The 13191-nt window shown below is 42.6% G+C and overlaps 1 protein-coding gene across 3 annotated transcripts in view; it reads right to left on the bottom strand.

Annotated features, from left to right (window-relative positions):
* Camta (Calmodulin-binding transcription activator) overlaps window positions 1–13191 on the bottom strand; it is a 223923-nt gene that overhangs the window by 154521 nt on the left and 56211 nt on the right. For 2 of the 3 annotated variants that reach the window (XM_022811596.2, XM_086992296.1), the window contains exon 2: window positions 12307–13160. The exons of the other annotated variant lie outside the window; for it this stretch is intronic. In XM_022811596.2, the coding sequence (XP_022667331.1) occupies window positions 12307–12349 (43 nt within the window). In that variant the 5' untranslated portion in view covers window positions 12350–13160. The remainder of the gene's footprint in view (window positions 1–12306; window positions 13161–13191) is intronic. 3 annotated transcript variants of the gene reach the window in all.

The following is a 13191-nucleotide window of genomic DNA, read 5'->3' as shown; positions in this document are numbered from 1 at the left end:
TACTGACCGTTGTCAAATTGCAACGTCAACGTTTTTTCGTATAGATGAACTCGCTATCGCCAACGAGTTCTCCGGTCATACGTTCACTGAACGGTCATCTGTCATTGGATGGGAATAGTTTTCGTTTGGCTTAATGTATTATTATTGTGCGGCTGAATAGGTGACCAGTTTGTGGAGGGCTTGTAATTGAAACATTTACAGCTTTCTTCATTTACCGCTGCCATTGGATTATTAATGACTTGTATGACCAATTGCGATCGCGGATCATTGTTTGACGTACCCTGTTGTTTAGCGAATTCTATGGATATCATGAGTGGCACGACTGTTAGCTGCTCCGTAACTTTTCCAATAGCACGCCATTATTGTAGACCCTTTAGTTGAAGCGTCACTGTAAACGTATTTACCGGACGACCTATGTTCTAAGGGTCTTCATAAGGTCTAGACTTTAATAGGCTAGATGTGAGACAAAGATTAAGGATTATAGAACTGAAAAGAACCTGTAGACAGCACACGCCAACAGGAACACTTATAGCTAAGCAGAATCAAGAAATAATTAAAAAATACCGGTCATTTAGGAAGCATCTAAGAGATTTTAGGAAGCCTTTGATGGCCTTATAACCTATAATAAAGGAACATAATCAATCTACGTTTACGTCTCTAGTTATGGCTCTGCTAAAATTTGTGAGTATATATATAGAGATGAACAGAGTCGAAATTGGTATAACGGAAAATATAACCGGAGAAGATTTTTGCCTGTGCTTGAAAAAAACATTCTTCACGAACGTGCTTATACTGTGACTGCTTTTAGCGGCTTCTATATTGCCCATAGAGTATGTTGACAACGCCTCTAGATTTCAAAGTAAGTTTTTAATAGCGTCACTCCCAAGCCTTGGCCAAACAGGCCGCACACAATGAAACCAGTGATTTTGAATTTTCGATAATAATACGTTAGGAATCGCGAAAGCTTTATGTCTCGGTAGAAGCTTGTTCGGGGTGAAGGCGTCGAACAATAGCTGATTTTCGTTCATATTCTGAATGAAACCCATTTGCGAACCCTCGTCTTGATAAATCCATGGTTTCCTTCCAAAGGGAACTAGCTCAGCTCCACTGCAAAGATAAATATCCCGCCAAAATACGTCCCAATTTATCCCAAACACACTGTATAGCCAGAGTTTACTTTTTTTTTTTCTTTAACGCAAATACAAGCACACGGAAAGCATAAATATATGATCTCTTTTACATCTGACTGAGCTGACATATGCTTAGCGAGGTAGGCAGAAACGTACTAGAACTGCTGATGATAGCGGTGATACTGATAATTCCGTCTGCCGTTTCTTCCGGTAACCCTGCTTCACTGTGTGCGTTGTTTTTATTGACCGTCCGCCGTCCGGTTCACTCCATGCGTGTTTGATATAATAATGTCATGATACGAAAAAAAAAAAAAAGTTAAACGTCTGTCTGTGGCTAGCGAAAGTTCATCGTCCGCCGGCTAGCAAACGGACGCATTCACAATGGGCACTGAAACAGCGGGTGGAATGTGGCCGTTGTTGCTGGAGGCTAGGTATTACCGGCCGTCTTCTGCTATGGCTAGTTTCCGTAGTGTTCCCAAAGCTCGGTTCATAACCGAACGACCGAGCGAGCAACATCAGCATAACTACAGCTGGGTAGCCAGCAGCATTACGTATGGGTTCGCTGGCCACAAAGCCGAGAAATCGTGTGGCTAGTATGAAAAGCGAAGAGGCGAAATGATGGCCAGTACTCTTAGTCGTTCAGCGTTCCATTTCTCCCGCTAGCGCATACTCACGCCCTAGTACTGCCGCCGTTACCTCAAACCCTGGATCATATGCCCTCGAATAAAAAATGCCTAGTACGCGCGTTTTGTATGCCAGCCACGGCAATTGAAGCAACCGCACGACTCCTCTCGGCGAATATCTCTTCTTTGCTTCTGCTACTTTTACAAGGAGCGGACTGTGGCTATATCCGTCCGTCCTTTATTCTACAGATCGCTTCGAACGAGATCTCCTCTTATTTATGTAGAACCCCTGGGAAACTCTTCCACTGCCATAGACGCCTGTCGTGCTTCTGGCAGAATCTACTCCCTCACCGGGTGCTTGTAGTCAGATAAACTAAACAAATTACGTTAAACAAACCAAGCCGCCGCTACTGGCCTCGCACCATTCAGTGATGGCGACAAGCCGCCATAAAGCAGCTGATAACTCGTCTTTTGGCTAAGATGCCGGGGGACCAGTGAAGAAGGGATAGACCGGCACTATTTAAGGCATTTAGGGCGTCAGGAAAAGCGAGAGAAACGAGCTCAGACGGCTTTTCTTGTTCCCCGGCCCAGAGACCTGCCTCTGTTAGGCGGATTCACCAGACTTCCGCTCAGCCCTAGAAAGGCAACCACCACATTCCTTGCCGGGCGTCTCCCTATATCTCCATAGCGAACCCCCAACTCTAAAGAGCGCGCCAGATACTATAGTACATGGTCGTGCACCACGAAGGGGATAGCGAAATGGCCGTTGCACCTGCACGATCCGCAACTAAGCCGACGTCCAATCTCAAAGGAGTTTTCTTTTCTACGCAGAAAGGTGCTACGGGCGACTTTCAGGAAGAGCCCACGCCCGTCCCTTTTAGATCTATGGCTTTTCGTGTTAAAGCGGTGTTTGGTTGGTCCCTTTCGAAGTAAGCCGGCTCTTTACATTTCTTCCGCCAGTCAGCCTAGTGTATAGTGGACTATATTGGGTACAGGTTCATCGTTATCACACAAATTCACCTATAAGCATCACTACAATGGCTAGCAGTACTGACCTTACTTCTGGTTTGACTTGTCGTTTCTGGCGTGACAGCGAAGAATGTCGAGTGTGGCAAGCACATACCAGAAGAGACACAACTAAATAGGTTAGTTGTTTGCTGTTGCGCCTGGACTAGACGGAGTGCCTGTACGGGTCGGTAGACCTTTGCGAGGTAAGAAAAGTAGCAGGCCTCGTTCGCTTTTTCCCACCGGAAAAGAAAAGTTAGGCGCCTATATATATATATATATATGTGTATGCGCGCTGATAAGAAATGATATGGAACGATCAGCTGTCGTGATCTGGTCAATAAGCAACTGATGGTGTGTGACGAAAGAACGAGCCGCCTTATTAAGACAGGCACTGCGCATATCAAGTAGATAGTTAGTAACGATGGCATCCTAAGAACAATGACTATAGTCGATTAAACAACGTCAATCGGAAATTAGTACTTAAACTACAGAACGACTTTAATTTGATTATTGTGAATTATAAAGTTTAACTTGGCCGTAAGTAAGTTGTAAATATATGTGCTAGCTCTATACATATTTCGAATCAAGTTTGAGGCAGCTTGCCTCCAAATCGATGAATTGCGTGCGTGTTTTGAAAAGGCATAATCTTTACTTAGTCTGAAGGTTGACTGGCTCTCAACACGAATAAAAGGACTGGGACAGAGTGTCGAGCGATGGGTTCGCTGTCTGCGCATTTACTCTGAAAGTGAACTTTGTAAATTGATTATAAGTGCAGTGGGAGCATTCACTGCTTACCGAGATACGACACGTATAATCGAACAAAATAGATAGCAAATTTTCGACAGTGACGTGAACTGACAGAGCGCATGCTCTTTGTCAAACTGCTAACACACTTTCCCCGCTAGAGCCCTTATCAAATACGTACATATGCAGCTCGTATCACCCTTGCAATACTATCGTGCCATTAACAATCTCCTTCTTGTTTGCTAACTAACACACTCACAGAGACATGGCACTGTTCATTGTTCGAAAAATTTCAGGGGTAAATCCGCCAAACGGTATCGTGCTCGTCAAGGACGCACCCCTTACACGCAAGACTCCACTGGTCCTACCCAGAAAGTTTCCCCTTCTGGGCTGAAAAATGTGCGCGTTATAACGAAGACTAGCGCTAAACAAAACTGAACCAGATCAAGGATCGGTGGAATCGTGCTTGTCTGGTGGTCGCCAGCGTTCCTGATGCCTTCCCATAGTTCGACTGCCCTGTCGCAGATCGTGAAGCGCCGACCACCAATCTTTGAATTCCTTTAGTGATGATATTACGGCAGCACCCAACGCAGCCGTCACTACTTCGTACATTCTGTCATCATTGTACAATATGTGAGTGCGATTGAGACGAAACCTAAATGTAAAAAAAAGAGGATGCTAAAGCACTAGGAGCAGGTCGCAAACCTGCGGCGTCCTGGCGCAGTACTCTTACTCAAAAATGCGCGTATTGTGGATAAGTAGAACGTCTTTCGGTGCCGCCTGCGCCTCAACACATGCAATGCGCTTAAATATAGCATGCCTCCTGCAACATTTTTACATCTCTGCCAGCGAAGTCGTCCGCTGGAGGACTTACTGCTTCCAACAATTTTGACTCACTTTCGTTTGCGGTCGTTGCAGTTCTCGTAGCAGGGACAAGGGTGCCGAGAGGGAAAGAGGGGTAGATTTGTGGGCCAGCCAAGCCTGCATGCTTTCCGTGGGGAAGCGATCACACAGCTACGTGCAGCGGGCTGTCGGCGCCGCCACTACAGCTGCTGCTGTTTTGGCCAAGTGAATGGAAAAAGAGCAGCAAAGGACCGGATAGCGTAAAGCGGCCGCCCCGATACTCAGGCCGCGCTTCGTTCGGCCCCTCCCTGTATGTCTTCCCTCAGCCACGAGTAAGCGTCAAAATGAAGCAAGGACATCAATTGATCGAGAAGCAAGCCACTTTTTTGAGATAAAAAATGGGGACAGCAGAGCAGATAGGGAGGTCCGTAGGGGTTGGCGACCGCTTTGGTGGATGTTTCTGGTGGAGTAGCGGGAGGCGAGGCAAGACACAGCAACCCTGGCCTAAGCTAGAGGCCCATCGAGTTTTGCTAGCTGGAGGAGTATTGAGAAAAGGGAGATGGCGCCGAGATGTCTTCGCGATTCTTGGCCTGCTTATTTTGGTTAGGACGTGCTTCCGCAAGACCGAGAGAGCAAAAACCACAGGAAGCGATGAGGATGAATTCAAGGCAAGGCTTTCTGTCTGAAATCTGAAGCCGTACTGCCTGCGGACTGGAGAAATGCTGCAACGATAAAAATATATCCACATCGAAACTTGTATAGGGAAGACTGGGCGATGTAGAATGCTCACATCAGATAACGCGAGAGAAATGGACGTTGTAAAAGATCTGTGTATCCCGAGAATGATGTCTAGATTCTCGTTGATTATGTCGTCTTTGAATTGAAGAAGATAGACATAGTCAAATATGCAAGCAAACACTTCAACAAAAAATTAGAACATTGGTCCATGTGGACAGTACCAAGGAACACGTCTCTTAAAGATGTCTCGAAATGAATGAAAAACGCAAATGTTGCCAACGTAAAGCGTCCACTTGTATTGAAACGAGATGTACGAGTTATTGGCAAGCTACTAATTAAACAGCATCAGTAAATCAGGCATAACTAGGGACAACTGAAATAGTAATGTGTTGTGAGGTTCAAGGAATCGTTGGGATCTTCATCCAGTGCGAACTTGACCTGGCTGCAAACTGCATGAACCGACATGCTGCACAGAAACCAGTTGCAAGGGCGCGCGGCGCTACTGCGTAGTGTGAGTAATGTACGAAAATGCGGCGCGTCGTTACATGATTGAAGGTACGGCAGAAGAGCGCCGTTATTTAAATACGGTAGAAATAGGTTTTAGCTTCGGTCGTACCGGGTGATTGTCGAGACCTTACACGAAAGAATATTTTCCGTCGGCTATTAAATGTCTTATGAGCTAAGTGCATCTTACCAAGTGATGTGTCGACATATACAGACTTCAGTTAGCCCAAGACAACGCTCTAAATCTCTAGGCTAAAGCCAGACACAAGCATGTCCTTACGGTCTTCTTTAGGGTTAAAGAAGCATATAATTCTCTAAATTATTCGCATAAAAACACTGCGGCTCTGGGTGACAACGAGATTTCTAGAAACGGAAGGTTCGACGAACAATTGACATTGTCTTCGCGGCCGGAAACTCTATTTTGAGTTCGTTGGGGTACTTAGTAAAATTGAAATGGTGGGAAACGAAAAAGTTTCTCGGGAAGGGGTGCCTTCCCCAATCCTATTTGTGATGTCTATTTCAGGTGTGGGCAAAACTGTCCCACAGGGTTCTAGGCTCCCGTAGTATCCTGATGATGGAGTCATCCAATCTGAACTAACTAGAAGAATTGTTAACTCAGCTCCCATTTTACAAGTCCAGTGGGTACCTACGTCATAGTTACGGAGCAGACGAAGCAAGCCCTAGGTACAAAGCCGCGTTAGATAAAATTATTTATATTCTATACTAATTATGTCCAAAAAGTCAATGTTTATGCTCAGGAGCTTTCGAAACGAAAATTGGACTAACCAGAATTTCCCAATGTTGTTCTTCAAGCTACAGGAAAATTGTGTACTGCAACCGAATGTGTAAATGCATGAGCTTCCAAATTAGGTCATCTGCTAACAAGAAGGTTCAGAGTCACGTGAGAAATCTATCCCTGTGTAGCTAAGCGTGTAACACAGACATTCCTAGACTCTACAATCTATTACGTCTTGGAATATATAAGCAATCTGACAGGTTAAAAACTAACAACGTTAAACTCATGTGGTAAAATAGTTTTAGGTCTCTTGACCCTGGTATCCACAAACTTCGTATTTAGTAAGTATGATATGATCCCTACTGACATTCACAGAATTTCTGCGGATAAGGCATCGATTAAACTAATTAGATGTAAGCACTTGCTAATTCAAATTTTGCTTGCCGAAAGGTCAATTTGAACACCAGCAGCGAAAACCCTAAAGCGATTACGTACGATAAAGGAGGCGTTGCCAATCCCTGCTCTCCCTCTAGAGGACGTCATAAATATCTATCTGAAACCGAGAAAAACGATGCCCACGATCGCAACCAAAACAAAGGTCACCCAAATGCGGGGCTCACGGTATGACGTATAAAAGACGACACCGCAAATGATGATATCGCCGACCAGTTATAGCAAAAACATTTGGATCAAGAAAAACAATAGTAACTACATGGTGTGGCCCAAACGGGTTGTAATAAACTTAGAGGACTGCACTCACAAAAGCATTGATTCACACGGTATGCAAAGGACGTCAGTCGCGGTCCATCGACAGACGCTTACAAATAGGACATTAGTATATATAGCAGCCGGAACGTGCAGTTTACATAATGCATGTAACGTATGCGTGTCACAAACGTACAAGAGGAAGGAAGCGCCTCGGAGAAAAGACCTCGTAGAAAAACCAGGGCAATCAATCTGAGCTGAACAATGGATTTCAACCGAATTGTACCGAATTACTGATTAAGTTAATTGCAGAGTAGTATTGAGTTATGAAAATATGTTGAACATAAGTTCTCTGAGGAAAAATTATGTAAATTAAACAAAACATCGACTGAAAAAAGAACAAGTCAAAATCTATCATACATTCAACGCAGACTCGACGCTAGAGGACAAGATCTAAGAATTCCACTTCTAACAGTGGTTCGGAATGGACCTTTTACATGATTATACAGGGCGGAAGAAAGCTAGATTCACAGCAAGGAAAGATAACTTTGGAAAGTATTAAAAAGGGGTAGACTTACCATTAAAAAAGGATGTTGGTGTTTAGTAAGTACAAATGCTGTTTCAACGTATTTAGCGGTTGCCTAGTTGTATACCTTGTTTTTTTTCGACTGTCAGCCGTCCTGTCCTGTGTGTATTCGGCATGTCCGAGCGCCCACCAAACGACATTGTTAATAGCTAGAGAAATAGCTACCTAAAAAAATGATCTCTTGGTGCCTAGATATATGTGACGCTAAGGAAAAGTTTCCCAAATGTCAGTTACATGTGGGCTGTTATAGTCGACAAAGTATTACCAAAAGACTTAGACAAGATTAAATGTCTAGTACAACTCCTAAGAATCATTAATGAAGGGGTACTGAGATGGTCCCGCCGAGTGTTTCAAAAGCGCCCAATTGCAGCCGCATGAGCAATGTGCCAAGACTCGATTGCCACTGCAAACAGCTTTTCGTGTCTCGATGGCCGCGCATTTCCATTACAAATTATAATAAAAAATAAAATTAGAAGAGTTTTGAATGAAGCGCAATTTGCATGTTGTAACACATAAAAATACGTTTTTTTTTTTTTTTCTAAATGACGTCTCCGCACGGAGAGGATGCCAGTCAGATAGAGTTTCTTTGAACTTCGACATCCATACTATACTTGCGACTCTCTATAGACAATCCATATACCTTGAATAGTCAGATAAACCCATTATTCCTTGCCACTCTGCAGTATCGTCCAAAATTAACTAAAACAGAGAGGTTGGGTATGCATTTTAATGTGTACTCAGCTGAATTCTTGTTTCCACAATGACCATAAACAGGGGCGCTCTTGTACATAAGGTCACGAAAAACAGTAATCAACGCGTGTCTTCTTGTTCTTGTGTACCGATATTGCTCAAACAATATGCGAACATACTATATGACGAAAAAATTTTAGGCTTTTTTTTCTAGGCCACATTCTTGACCCTTTTTATGGACGATTCAGAGGTAACTGAACACTTTGCAAGCTTTTTCCCTAAGAATTTCTCATTTACCATTCCGTAATCGTGCGCCATGGAACATTTATCTAAAAGTGATCGACGTAGTTCGAGCGTACTTTCTCTATCCTACAAACCAATAAGGATTTCCTTTGACTTGTTGAGTTATTCAGGCTTGCCTAAAATTTTGAATTGGGCAGGTTGTGGACCTGAGCCGAACTGGGAAGTATTTGTTCACTCAAAAATCTTAAACCTAGCAGTTTAATAGGCCTGCATTGATTCTCAACGTATGCATACTGAGCTCGGCATTTTCGAAATGGTGTTTTGTACAATAAACGACGCCTAAAAAGATCGACCGAAAGATCTATTATTTGACCAACTTGCGCTAATTTTTTTTTCGAAGGATAACAAAAAGACTAGACTTTTCCATGGTTGGTGGAAACTTCGAGACGCAAAGCCTCACCATCCCCCTCGACCCCCTTTAATTAGTTGCTCTGGTGGAGCGGAAATTTTTAAAACAAGTTCGAACAGAATTCACGAAAGGAAACTGAGTGAAGCGATTGAAAATGCAAAATGTGTCCTGCTTGATTACAGCCATCGATCGCCTAAAGCGAAATAAAGTAGGTAACCCTCTCTCGAGCGGGTTGAGGTCTAGAACTCTTGAAGCGCGATCCGACAAAACAGTCTGGTTAGATATGCGTCCAAAATAAGCAAATGACTTTTTGCATTGAGCTTTCTCTGCTTCTACCGCAAGGCAGGTCGTCTTAGTTTACCCACTTGGAGAGGTATTGGGTTGAATGCATTATTAACTGGGGTTTTTGCTAATGCATTGACCTAAATAGTAGTCAGATTATGCCCCTACTGGCTTCAATCTGCACACTAATAAGTGTTTCAATTATGAAATATTGCAGTCTATTAATAATGATACGTTGCATAGCATAGGAGCCGGTCCAAAAGTATAGTCTAAAATTGGTCCTTGAATAGTCTTTATTCACGGTTAGTGTGTGGCTATGTACTCAGGTTTTTCGTGTCCGGCTTTTTAGAATAAACGGAGGGTAGATACAAGGAATACGTGCTGAATTGGTCCTAACTATGAAACTTCCTATGATAAAAAAATCTTCTCTGACTAACTACACACAGTGTGATCTTCGACGCACTAATGAATTTTTCTAGATCTAGCTAGAAGAATACACTATATATATATATATATATATATATATATATATATATATATATTTATATATATATATATATCTATATAGACGGTATATTTTTACCTCAGTTAAATTAACTGCCGGACATCTAAATACTCTATAGTTTACCTCTAATATAGAAACGAAACCTTCTTTACAACATCACATTTGGCATTTTTTTCATGTTCTGACAGTAATGTATGCGACAGGATAGGTCCTGTTTTAATAAGCTCGAAATAAAAATCGTTTTCTTGTACAAATATAGGTTTCTCAAGTTTATAGTATTTGACCTCCTGGCTGTACACAGTGCTGTATACTTGCATATATATATATATATATATATATATATATATATATATATATATATATATATAAAATCCTGAGTAACGAAGCAGAGGGCTGTCAGTGATCAAGTGGGGCATATTTTCTTAATCAGCAATCATCACACATTGACATTTTGTAAAAAAAAATAGCTGATATAGTTATTTATTTAGGAGAGGAGACACAATTAAACAAACAACATTGCTTTTAAGCATGCGAAAGGTATTCATTCACAGATTATGGTTTCATTCATTTACCATGGTTCGATAGTATCATTGACTCTAGCACATAGGCAGAGATGTCAGACGAATCCACAAATAGACTAGCTGAATTGTCAATGAATATAAGCTAGATTTTATCTTTGTTGGTATTTGTTTAGTACGCTGGTCGCAAGAAACAACGCAAAAGCTAAACAAAGTTCCGTGAAGAGGTTGTGTGTCGAAGGGAAATAACAGTGTCAAAGATAGGACGAGCGTTCTTAACAGTGTTCGTAGCTATTTAAAGGTTACGAGGACGATGGCCATTTACCGAAGGTGTAAGCCACTTTTAATTTCGACAATAGAAGACGAAATGGAGTAAAAATAGCGTGACCTAATAAAATTTTCCAAGTGCTAATAAAGAACGACATACAGGTCCCACCAGCACTCAATAAGTCGTTTTCTTCTTCTTCTTCTTCTTGTTTTTTTTTCCAATTAAGTACCCTCTAACAGACTAAGTCGTTGAAAATACTATTTACATCAAACGCTCGGATCGTTCCGACTACAAAAAGCAGGTCGATTCCTGTATGAATTTTTTGGAAAATGTTTGAGGCTGAATAAAGCGACTGGAGTTCGCATTTGTATATAAAAACATTTGTGTCCATGAAAGAAAGGGTCGCCTTGAGGTCTGTCGTTTTTTTTTTTTTTTTTTTTGTAGAATCGCGCCCTCAGCAACTGTGTTTGGTTCTATATATACATATATATAATTTTTCGCGTCAGTAGCCGCGACGGGAGGGAGGAAGGCCTTTTGGAATTATTTTCCAAATATTATATTGTTCGATCTCCCACATTTACCCAAAGTTATTACAAACTCATGGTCATGATATCTTGTTTTGCTATAGACGTTTGTCGCCATTTTAGACAGGTACAATCTCTCTAACCCAACAGCAATTTTTGAATTTACGGCACTTTTTTCGATTTACCATACCCCCGCTCCACAACCCCAGGCGTTTCCCCTTGCACTGTCTCGACTCGCGGAGCCTCATTGTATGCTGCTTCTCCAAGGTTTTCGTTGTCTTAGATCGATGAATGGCTAACCACATTCTAGGAAATACCCACCCTACATTTTATACTATGATTTATTGTCCTCCGCTAAAACTTTTGCAAGTTCGCCCGTCTTCTATTCTATGATTTCAGCTTTGTAGCGTAGTAAATAAAAGAAAAACAACTACAAATACTACAGCCCTTTAGTCTGCAGGTTTGTGTTTTTACGTATCGCAAATGAATTTTATCGTGTATCCTAAGTAGGTATCTTTATAGCATTGTCGTCTGTAAAAAGTGTTTTGTTTTAGTCATTTTTCTTCTGTTTTAATATTCAGGTAGGTTTGCCTAGATAACAGGGCAACCGAATACTTTTGGAGCCCCTATACTCCATAAATATTCGATAAAACTGTTGTTTCGTACAGACTTGCTTGATTACCTATAACGATTCCGATTCAGCAGCATTACATCGCGGACAGCAACTTAAAGATGCTTTTAGAATTGAAAATGAACGCACTTTTGTACTACTAATAGCGATTCTTTATGCGTTTGTGATCATGCATATAGTCTAAATCTACACCGAGTAATTACTAAATAAAAAAAAAAAACTTGAAAAATAGTTAGACAACGAATGTAAGAGTGGCGGCCAGTGCTGGCGTAGTGCTTTTGTGTACAAACGTTTGCTAATTCTACTAATTCAAGCACATCGATCATATGGATGATACGACCAATTATCACACTTGACAAACAAGATGATGTGCGAGAACAGTCCGGAACGGTGCGGATTATTGCGAATACGTCAGAAATATCTTGACAGAAAAAAGTGACCGACGACAAAGTCGCATCCGTCAATACGCCCCCTGTGATATGGACGTCGCTAGCAAACGCTTTACAACCGAATGCACCCTGCTATGAATCACTATACCGTACCAGCAATTCTAGAATCACTGCTCTAAAAATCAACTTCGTTGTGCGTGATATATTCAAGGGTGTGGTGATATACTGACTGGTTAACGTGAGCATGAGCACGTTGTTTGAACGCTTGGTCATGACGGGACCTGGGCGTGAGGCGAATTCAGGCGGTACAGGCGTCCAGTCGAGGAGACGATTGATGTCGGCGTGGTGTTGTAGAACACGCGAGTTATAACTATGGCGACATCACTGAAATCCTTAAGCATGGCCACGAATGACGTCCACGTGAGGGTGTTTCAACCCCATACTGTCGGTGACGACAATGACGATGAGAAAGGTAATCCCCGCTGCACTGTCCTAGATGATACCGGAATTATTTTAGTTGCGCAGTACCACAAGGAGCCGCCGTAAAGGGTAACGAATAGCTGACCTTTCGTGAGAGCCCTGTATACGTGAGTCGAGTTGTTTTGACTATTGCTGTTATTGTTGTTACTGTCGCTTATCTCAGCGGTGACTGTTATTGTTTTCACTGCAGTTACGAACGACGCAGTGTGGGTCGTGCGCTCCGGAATAGGTATGGTTAACGATGAAAACCACAACGCTGAGTAGAACAGGAACGGGCGGCCCAAGTTTCGTATAGGGCCGTGCGATTTAGCTCGTTCAATTACAAACACTGTTACGGTTATTGCTTCTGCTGTTGACTTTGGCGTGGCTGTAGCTATCACCGCTCCTGTTGTTGTTGTTAAGATATTTGTATTCCGCGGATGGCTGCCGAAGGCCGAACTGTCGCCGTTGTTGCAGCCGTCATTGGATTGTGGGGTCCTGCAAAAACGCCGAGATTCCGTTGGCGGCCTTCAATGAATCGGCCTCCACGGACCTCACAGCACGTGCCCGGCTCCACCCCGCCGCAGCCCTACCACCCACTTTGGCAGCCCCTGGTGGCGCTCACCTGCAAGACATTACGGACAACGCAACGCAGC

The sequence above is a fragment of the Varroa destructor genome, unplaced genomic scaffold (genome assembly GCF_002443255.2).
Source record: "Varroa destructor unplaced genomic scaffold, Vdes_3.0 BEIS01000006.1, whole genome shotgun sequence".
NCBI lineage: Eukaryota > Metazoa > Arthropoda > Arachnida > Mesostigmata > Varroidae > Varroa > Varroa destructor.
Note: the sequence above shows the minus strand (reverse complement) of the source record. Positions and strands in the feature narration are given on the sequence as shown.